The following is a 10493-nucleotide window of genomic DNA, read 5'->3' as shown; positions in this document are numbered from 1 at the left end:
GGTTAAATCTATAAAGTTTTTCTGTTACAATGTATCTAATTCAGAAATCCTTAAAGGAATATCCCGCCCCCTTCCACCCTGACACAGGTGACCCCCGGCAGTCGGAAGCCCCCTGCCCCCGCCTTCCCCGGCCTCTATCTCCGCACACATCGCCGGTAAATCCCGGTAGAGCCCGGCACCGTCCGCCATCATTCACCCGCAACTCCTTCCCGACACCAACAGGTGGAGCGGAGACCAGAAAGAAGCTCAGCGCCGCGAACAGGAATACACTCTCAGCCAATCAGAGGCGGCTGCTGGCCAGGGAAGAGAAGGGCGAGGACGCGCTCCGCCAATCAGAAGAGGAGAGGGCGTGCCCTGGCGGGCAGTCACTTGTCTGGTAATGTGCCTGCTCGCAGTCTGTGGCTGGCAGCGGCTGGAGGGGGAAGCGGAGCGATGCGGTCTATTATCTGCAGATAGCAGGCACTGCACCATCGCCAGCAGGTGGGTCCTTATTGATCTCTGATCGGCTGATCCCTAATGATTATTCCTCATTTGCATGCTTCTAGGAAAGAGGGGGAGGGGGGTCTGCCCTTTAATAAAAAAAAAAAAGAAAAAAAAAAAAAGGGGGGGTATTAATATAATTTGTGGGGTGCACATACTTATTCACAAGTTGCAGCAGTTTTTAAACCGAATTGCATGGAGGATCGCATTGTACTGGGAGCTGTGTGCAGATCACCTGCTGGTTTCCAGTGACTGGTGCCCATTGCAGACGTGGGGGGGGTCATGGTGTGCAATCTTTGGCTGCAGCTTTATTAAACTCTGTGGGTGGCCCATGGCACTGCCATACCAGCTATGCCCCCCCCTCCCCCACCCTCTGTCTGCATTGTAGGACTGATGTCAATAAGATACAAAATATCGACATACCAATGCAAGAACAACATTGTAACAAATTCAACTCCTTTGGAGGATATTTATTATCACAGCTGCCTGATTCCCCCCCATGACACCCCCCCCCCCCCCTCCCCAACTGGTGATCTGGTGCTGAGTGTGTAGGATCAGCCAACACCCCTTTTTCCTGCAGGCGTTCTGCGTTTCGCAGGCTGACTTTGCTCCATGCACAATTCCACTTTCGCTGAGCGGCGGGCGTAATCATCGACAAAGACTAACCCCCCCCCCCCCCCAGGGCCTTACTATCAATCAGAACGCATGTATTGTGGTTACGCCATGCCGCGTCTGACACCCTCTTAATTTGTGGTGACATCAGCTATTGGTAACCACGAATTTGTTAAAAAAAAAAAAAAACGCGGGTGCGCTTAACTTAAGAGTTTTTTGTATAGGGATTTGGCTGGGGGATGCGATACAATTGCAGGAGACGGGTGTACGGGGTGGCAGTTGGCACCTCATTTTTAATAAGCCCTTTCTGTGGTTATTTGGACGCTCCCCCCCCCTTTTTTTTTAAATGCTTTAAGTTTGGGCTGAATGCTTCTTGAACTCTGTTTACTCCTGTAGAAACTTTCACCCAGTTGCAGAATATTGTGCGGCACACTTTAGCATTCCAGCAAGTGGTAAAATATAATCTTTAGGGCTTGTTCACATGTGAGCCACTCTTTTACTGCCCCCCCCCTCCCCCAATCATAACCACCCCGCTTAACCTAATACAGTAGCCAAAAGGAGTTATACACATGCCGCAAAATAAAAATTATACTCCCATAGTACTCAGTGGCAGCTGGTGCTCACATTTTTTTATTTTATTTTTTGGTGGGGAAGCCTGGCCCCTCAGGCTCTAATTACGTGCTTAAAAAAAAAAGGGGGGGGGGGGGGTGGGGGGAACCCATTGAAATCCTTGCATTCGACGCCTTGTATGGAGTTTAGGGGTCGGGTAGGGTCTGCGCCCCTTTTGAGCGGCTACCGTTGGTCCGCCGTGAATGGGGCTGCTTGGCACTGTAAACACATGCAATGCACAAAGTGGGGTAATTAATGATCACCTTCCAGCCACCTGTCAACCATCCTCTGAAAAGCGATCTACCGTGTATTGCTTATCATAGAGGTGGGCAAGGGCTGCCGCCAGTGTAAATGAGCCCTGAATGTTTATTTAGGGCTCATTTATACCGCAACCCCTCTGTTCGATGTGCAGTACCACATGCGTTTTTTTTCTATGGTGCATTTCCAGTGCATTTTGCGCTAACGCATTTTGCATTGCGTCGCATTTTTGTAATATGTTTATAATGCGGCGACATTTTACATTCGCTGCAATTGTTTTGCATTTAAAAAAAAATGCTTTTTATGTGTTTGTGCGCATTTGAACGCATTGCACTGTGCTGAAAAAAAAATATAGCATGCTCTCCTCCTTCCCCCCCCCCCCCCTTTTTTTTTTTTTTTTTTTTTTTTTTTTTTTTTTTTTGCAGCCCTGGGCAAGTTAACGCAGCGCAACAACACGCTGGTGTGAACTTAATTTATACGGAACCAGTATTTTTTGTTTGCCATGCGTTAAATATGCTCACAAACACACCCCAGCTCATCTGGTGTGACTATACCCTTAGGCATTATTATTATTATTATTTTTTTTTAAACCCATTGCATTTACGTGTTTGTGGTGCGTTTCAGCACGATTACATGCAGGAACAAATGCAGCATGTTGTTTTTTTGCTTTCTGATGAACATGAAAGCACCTCCAGTTGTGTAAACTAGGCTCATTGGAATACATTCAAAACTCTTGCATGTGCGTTTAAAAAAAATAAATAAAAAAATGCTTGCCTGCATCTGTTATAAAAGAGCCCTTGGAAAGGAATGAATAAATAGACTGTATCACATATAATGCCAATATTTTATTATAGAAGTGGTATGGAAGAAGCTAACAAATTAGCAGGGAATGATAACATTGTACTTGGCTACATCACACCGCTAGGTTTGTACTTTTTTTTGTTTTGCAAAGCCTGGGCTGTATGAGGTTTGTTTTATTTTTGCAACAATGTATAAATCAAAAAATATATAATATTGTTAGAATGATCTTGAGTGAAAGAAAGCTGATTACATGAATGGTGATTGACGTTCATTTGAGTGAATGTTGTTTGCTTATATGTTAGTATTTTTTACTATTATTATTTTCGCTTTTTTGTTTTCTTAATGGTTTGGAGACTTTTATGATTCTGATGATCCTCTTTGCAACTTGATGTGATAACATTTTTTTGAATGTCATTCTGGTAAACTGCAACTAAAGACCAACCTTCTTTTTTTTTTTATTTTTTTCTCCATTTCGGAGAGTTTTAACACCTGTCAGTTTATTTTTTTTTTATATAGCCTTTGTCCCCTAAGGGAGATTTCATTTTACTTTCTGACAGATTTATACCTATGTGTTTTGCAGTGCGTTTGCAGATTTTGGAAAGGGTACAAGAACTTTTATTTATTTTTATTTTTTTCCTTGTACATGAAGCACGGTGCATTTTTTTTTTTTGCTTCATAAACTTCAGTAGAATCGCCTACACCTCCTGCAAAAATTCCTGCAAAGTGCATCAACCGCAAACTGCATAGGTGTGAGTCTTACAGACAAAACCAGAAGCGAGAGGAAATCCCTCCAAAGTGAGGGGTTCCCAGATGTCACCAGAACTAGTGTCCTCATTGGAAAATGCCTCCCTCTTTCTTTTTTTTACTTGGTAATAATGATAAAACAACTTAAAGCTAAGACCTGGGCATCAAAACTTTCATAGGCAAAACTTTTTATTTTATTTTTTGCCATCTGTGTGCTATTGGGGAGATTTACATTCACTTCCTGTCCCTTAGCCAAAGCAGGAAGTGAGATGAAATCCCTGCAAATTAAGGGAATCTTTTGGGACTCACCAAGGTCACCAGAACTGGTGTCCCTGTTGGAAGAGTTCCCCTCTATTCCTTTTCTGGGGAAAACTCCACATTTTTGGGATTTTCTTTTACTTTCAATGATGATGCTAAACAGGGCAAGTAGAGAGGGTGAATATCTTTAATAGGTTTTTATTGCTGTCTGTTACCTCGACAAGGTGACCTATTTCCTCTCCACTCTCTATCTTAAACTAGAGAAAATGTTTTGCCTTTTAGCCTTTTGCCTATACTTAAATTTGGGAATCATTTAGATTGATATCTCCACTCACAAGACATGCTGGTAGGTTAACTTGGCTCTTGGCCAAATAACCAAAGTATGGGTGAATGTATGCAAGATAAGAATTTTAGATTGTAAGCTCCTTGAGGGCAGAGATTGAGGTGAGCCAGTATATAAAGCTCTGCATAAAGTGATGGACCTACATAAATGCTTCTAAAATACTCCATAAATCTCCTACCTGTTATGGGTCTGCAAGGGGTTTCAATGCTCGATTTTAGTCTAGGGATCAAGAAAGGTAGTTTTACTTACCTGGTCCTCTGCTCATTCTAGACTGTGAGACCTGTCCACATAGCCTCTTCTCCCCTATGCTTTGGTGGTCGTAGGTTCTCTAAGGTCATGAAGCCCAACATAGAGCTCATGTAAAGTTCTGCATAAATGTATGGTCTTCCATAATAAGATTTAAATATCCTACCCATTTTCAGTCTGCAAGGGGTTTAAATACTTGATTTATGTCTAGGGGTTAAGCAAAGTAAATTTACTTACCTGATCCTCTGCTTCTCCTAAGCTGAGAGTCCCCATAGCCTCTTCACCTCAATGCTTCGGTGGTCATAGGTTCTCTAGAGTCATAAAGCCCAACGTAGAGCTCATAGCCCTGCATTGGACGTGAGGGCACGGAGTGGTTCACTGTTGGAGTGTAAATGAGTTGAGTAGAGGATAGGGCAAGTTGGACTGCTTTTTGTGGCCCCCCCCAAACCAAAACGAGCATTTAATCCTTGCAGTTGAGGAGGGCAGCCCAACCAAGAAAAGTGTTTAGTAATGGATCTGTGTGATGTTCTTTAAAGTTCTATATTTACTGATTGCCTTTTTTTTTTTTCATTTTAGGAAACCCTCTGGACCAGATACAGATTGTGTTTTGTTAACCTTTATAAAAACCGCTTCAAAATGGGGAATGGACTTTCAGAACAAACTCCTATCCTCTCGGGCATATCACCGTTTCAAGCGTTGCACATTGCGATCTTGGGTTTGGACTGTGCCGGGAAGACCACTGTATTATACAGGTTACAGTTCAATGAGTTTGTCAATACTGTCCCCACCAAAGGATTTAATGCAGAGAAGATCAAAGTGTCCCTGGGCAACTCTAAAACTGTGACGTTTCACTTTTGGGACGTGGGGGGTCAGGAGAAGCTGAGGCCCCTCTGGAAGTCCTACACTAGGTGCACAGATGGGATTGTCTTTGTGGTGGACTCTGTTGACGTCGAGCGGATGGAGGAGGCCAAAACGGAACTGTATAAAATCACTAAGATCTCTGAGAACCAAGGAGTCCCCGTCCTGATCGTTGCCAACAAGCAGGATCTCCGGAACTCTTTATCCTTGTCGGAAATCGAAAAGTTGTTAGCATTAAATGAACTCAGCTCTTCCACACCGTGGCACCTTCAGCCCACATGCGCCATCATTGGCGATGGACTACGGGAAGGGATAGAGAAGCTCTACGAAATGATCGTTAAACGGAAGAAGATGCTCAGGCAGCAGAAGAAAAAAAGATGAACCCTTTTTGAGGTCTTTGCTGAATGACAAATGCGAAGGCCAAGCCTGCCAAAACCTTGGCGTCGCCGGGTTTGAGTTGGATGCCTGGGCCGCCTGGTGTTAAGTTCCATTCCATCTTTATTTAAAGCTGCGCAGAGCTTATTCCTTGGGAGTTCTGCAAATCGAGCAACAAGTTGTAGTGTGTCTTGAGTTTTGTAACACCGGGAGATCATGGCGTCAACGACTTTATCACCATCTAGTCGTTGAGCGCGGGTAACTAAATGTTCACCGGGTGTTAGAAGCAGGATGGTGCCTTCTGCGAGACGGGAAACCTGCCGCGGGCATAGATATGCAGTTTGCTTGGGGGAAAACTGGGCATGTGAGGTTGCTTGCCCCACTCTTTACCTCCCTTCCGTTTTATCAGACTGAAATACAAGAACTGTGACTATATTGGCAACTATGGATGGCTGTCTGTTCAATACAGGTCTTCATTTTAAGTCATCTGGAACTATACATGCAGTGCATGATGGATTCTGATCTTTTCCTTGTGTGTTTGTTTTTAATACATTCTTGTTAGTGACATCACTGAAAATGCTGTGCATTATCCAGTATTGTATACCTCCATTACATATGGACTTTTTTTAGTTTTAAAACATTTAATTTCATGAAATCTGTTTTAAAACTCTCTATAGTCTGGTACAAGAGCACAACTTTTGGTAGGGCTTGTTTAGTAACAGGACAGTGAACTGTGTATGATAATCTGAACCGGGACAGGGTCCTCCAGCTGTCTGGGCAAGGATCCAGAACTGCCCCCCCCCCCCCCCCCCCACTGTTAATACATGCCAAAGAATGGGTGTACCACCTTCCATCCATTCTTTGCCCTTTTGCCTTCACCTGCATCTGTGGCAGTTGTCCCTCTGCCCGCCCCTTGGTCCCTGCATTGATTATAATCTATGACAAACCAATCGGAAGTAAGGGGGACCAGTGAGTTACTGTGTGCTGCCATTCATACCACAGAATTTTCACTATGTATTTTTTTTTTTTTTCATTTTGTGATGCTTTGGGAGCCAAATTCAATTTTGTTTCAGGTAGTAATCAGGTACAGTACAGCTTCACCTTTTTCATGGCCCACATAGTTGACTAATGCCCTGACGGAATAATCTTTCTTAGTGAGCGGATCTGTGGTTGTGATGCATGATGGCCTTTTCACTATGGGATGATTATGTCCTTCGAGGACTTTGTTAGACAGCTAAAGTATAAAGCTTAAGGGTTCATAGATGACGCTGCTAATCTAGATCTGGTTTTATTATGGGATTTTTATTTTAGATACTTGAAATGCATAATGAGCAATTCTTAAATATTACTCAAGAGGTTAAAGATCAAATAACTCTAAATTTTAGGCTGTGCAAGAAGTAAGCTATATTGGTAGCATCCACTTGAAGTTTTTTGTCTTGAGGCCCATTGACACCATTGCAGTAATGCGTGGTTATAAGCGTTACATGCATGGTGGGCGATGCGTTACCCTTCATTCTGAATGGTAAACCAATGTACCTTTCCTTTTTGGATGTATGTCGTGCTGCTAAAATTGAAGCATGCACAATTTTATTGCATTGGTTGCCCAATCATTTTGAATGAGGTACCTTTTATAGCAATGCATGTGGTCAATGCACCACGATGGTTTGAATGGACTCTTAAGGTTCGTTCTTTCTTTGGGGGGGAACAAAGCATGGCAAGGATTAAAACCTTTTGTTGCCCTGCATATTGCCATTTTGGGAGACCTATGGTCATTTTTATTTTACCAGGCCTGGAAATGCAGAAAATTATCTCCACTACGACAACTGCATAAGACAGAGGAGTTAATCCTCCCCTCATTCTAAAATAACTAAAAACTTATACAAAAAAAATTTGCATAAAGATCTACTTCAGGGGTCTCCAAACCGTCTAAGCAAAGGGCCAGTTTACTGTTTAGGGGGGGGGGGGGGGGGGAGGGGCTGACTGGCCAGTGTCCAATTCTTGGTATCAATAGGAAGAATAGTGTCTAATAGATTGTGTCAGTAAGGCTGCTTTCACACTGGGGCGGGAGCGGCGTCTGCGGTAAAGTGCCGCTATTTTTAGCGGCGCTTTACCGTCGTTTTAGCGGCGGTCTGCGGGCGCTAGCGGGGTGGTTTTAACCCCCGCTAGCGGCCGAAAAAGGGTTAAACCCGCCCGCAAAGCGCCGCTGCAGCGGCGCTTTGCCGGCGGTATTGCCGCGGTGTCCCATTGATTTCAATGGTAGGAGCGGTGAATACACCGCTCCTTCACCGCTCCAAAGATGCAGCTACCAGGACTTTTTTCACCGTCCTGCCAGCGCATCGCTCCAGTGTGAAAGCCCTCCGGCTTTCACACTGGAGGGAAAGGGGCCGTTTTTTTTCAGGCGCTACACAGGCGCTATTTTTAGCGCTGTAACGCCTGAATACCGCCCCAGTGTGAAAGCAGCTTTAGGGAAATGGTGCCCTGTAATTGGTGTCAGTTGGTGGAATAGTGCCCCAAGGGCCAGATAAAGGCAAGCCAAAGGGCCACAGTTTGGAGACCATGGATCTACTTTACAGTGTATGTGAATACAACACTCCCTCTTTTTTTTTTTTTTTTTTTGTTTTTTTTTCCTTATTTTCTTTTTTAATTTTTGGGTAGGCAAGGTTAGACTTCTCAATTTGTTCTACATTTTAGCTTTTCACGTGAAAAAGAGAATTTTTCTGTGGAGACAAATATTCTGATGACAACTCTCTACACACAATTTCTCACTTCCTGTTGCATCTCCAAGACAGGAAGTGAGAATTTTCCATGGCAGGACACAGATAGTAAAAAAATTACCCTTATAGGGGTTCTAACCATTCCAACTTTATTCAAAATGAAAGAAGTAAAGTGTTGGGCTTTAAGCTGCAGTAGGCGATATGAAACGACAACCGTTTTCTCCAGTCAGCACTGCTTTGAAGCCCAACAGATACGTGACCATGGATGGTTGGATTTTGTAGGGTCTGTCTTTTTGCTCCTGGTCCATAGTCTGTGGTTATTCTAGGATGCCTGCAAAGTCTTGGCCCCCATTCACTCTTGAACATGAGCATAACTTGGTGATTTTAAAAGTTTTTTTTTCTTGTGCAGGAGCACATTTTCAGACTATCCCATTAACGTCTAAAAGTAAAATACGCACTTCTGACCCAGAGAAGCTCATGTCCTTTTAGAGCTTCACGCAACAGGTGACAAGCAACACAATGCTCAGGGCCCATTAAGAATAATGGGATTCTTCATCTTGAGCATTGTCACACTTTGGGAATTGCATGACAAAATGTTCTTGTGAATGGAGGCTTATGTAAATGTAAGCATTTACTTCTGCGGTGGATTAAATCAGCATAGCACAGGGGGGTGTCCTACAAAACAAAAGGAAAGGAACAGTGGGGGTGCGCCTGATATCGACGGTCAGAAATAGGTTAACTTGCATTCGAAAGCTTTCTCTAGAACAGAGGAGTCCAAATTGTCCAGAGAAAGGGCAAGTTTACTGTTCTTCAGGCTTTGGCCAGTGGGAGTAAAAAATGTCCCAAAGTCAGTGGGAGTAAACATTGCCTCATTGTTGAAAATCATGGGAGGGATAGTGCCCCATAGTTGGTGTTAGTTGGAGGAATGGTGCCCCATTGTTTGGTATCAGTAGATAAAATAGTACCCCAAAGGCCAGAGAAAGACAGGCAAGAGGGCCACAGTTTGGAGACCACTGTCTCCAAACCTCAGCCTGGGGGTCAGATGCGGCCTCTTGCTTGCTTTTATCCAGACATAGTTCCTGCCACTGATCCCCAACAATGGGGCATGATTCCTCCCATTGACACCAGTGGTGGGGCACTAATCCTCCCATTGACACAATGATGGGGCACTATTCCCCCCCCCCCCTCCTCCTCCTAATACCACTCATGGAGCTTTGTTCACTCCCACCAATGGCAGGATATTTTCATAATCCCACTGGCCCCAGTCCAGACCCCCTAAAGTTTGATGGACTTTTAGCTGGACCTTTTGTTTAGAAAGCTTGGAGACCCTTGCTCTAAGAAGAACAGTCCTGTCTTTTTTTTTTTTTTTTTTTTGGGCCACCTCTTCATTAATGTTATGACAGGTCTGATTACGAAACTTGTGAAAAAGTCCTGATGCTGCATGATCTATTTGTCTTTTAAAAGGAGCAAAACAATTTAGGGAAGAACAAATTACATTCAAACATCAAACTAAAATGAAACTGTCTACACCTTTTCCACAAAACATAAGTACTTTGATACCTGCCAGATACTGAGTCCCCATGGCCTCTCTGCTGCTTTCCTACTCAATACTTTCATGTGTCAAGATAGCAGAGCGGGTGGTTTGGCAGCCGTCCAAGCAAAGTTTGCATCACATGGAGTCTTGAGTAGTTGAACGTCAAATATTTTGTACAGCAAGTCTGTAAAGGTTCTAATTTTTTTTATCCCAGGTCATCGTATATCTAGTAAAAGTTGGTCACATTCAACTGGACTTGTAATTTTGAAGACGTTCTGTAACTGGATCCGAGGCACTTGCAAATTTGAACTGAGGAAGTGGCTTGGATAAACTATGGAATGTCTTCAGCATTACAAGTCCAGCTGAATGTGACCAACTGCTACTAGATATTTTGTACAGAAGGAAGAAAAAGGTTGTTGATTGGGTACCAATATCTCCAAAATGACTCTTGATCTAGACTGCAGATCTGTCGTTCTGCCATTTAGAAGTTGGCAATGGACCTTGGGAGTTTCCCTTTTTAAAGGATATAAAACACTGCTTCCAAATTTTTGTATTTTCTACTGAGCAAAGTATTTTTTTTTTTTTTTTTTTGTAGAATAGGAAGTCGAAAAGTCTATTGTCCTCCACCTGCTGGTTTCTTTTTATTTTACCACATGTTTTT

General features: G+C 43.4%; 1 protein-coding gene across 1 annotated transcript; it reads left to right on the top strand.

Annotated features, from left to right (window-relative positions):
* The first annotated feature begins 354 nt into the window (after positions 1 to 354).
* Positions 355 to 7546, top strand: ARL4A (ARF like GTPase 4A). Its single transcript, XM_077490712.1, has 2 exons — positions 355 to 480; positions 4928 to 7546. The coding sequence occupies exon 2, from the start codon at positions 4988 to 4990 to the stop codon at positions 5588 to 5590; it is 603 nt and encodes a 200-aa protein (XP_077346838.1). The 5' UTR covers positions 355 to 480; positions 4928 to 4987; the 3' UTR covers positions 5591 to 7546.
* Positions 7547 to 10493: the final 2947 nt, after the last annotated feature.

Source organism: Lithobates pipiens, unplaced genomic scaffold (assembly GCF_037356315.1).
Source record: "Lithobates pipiens isolate NorthernLeopardFrog02 unplaced genomic scaffold, aLitPip1_a1.2 Scaffold_19, whole genome shotgun sequence".
Classification (NCBI taxonomy): domain Eukaryota; kingdom Metazoa; phylum Chordata; class Amphibia; order Anura; family Ranidae; genus Lithobates; species Lithobates pipiens.
Note: the sequence above shows the minus strand (reverse complement) of the source record. Positions and strands in the feature narration are given on the sequence as shown.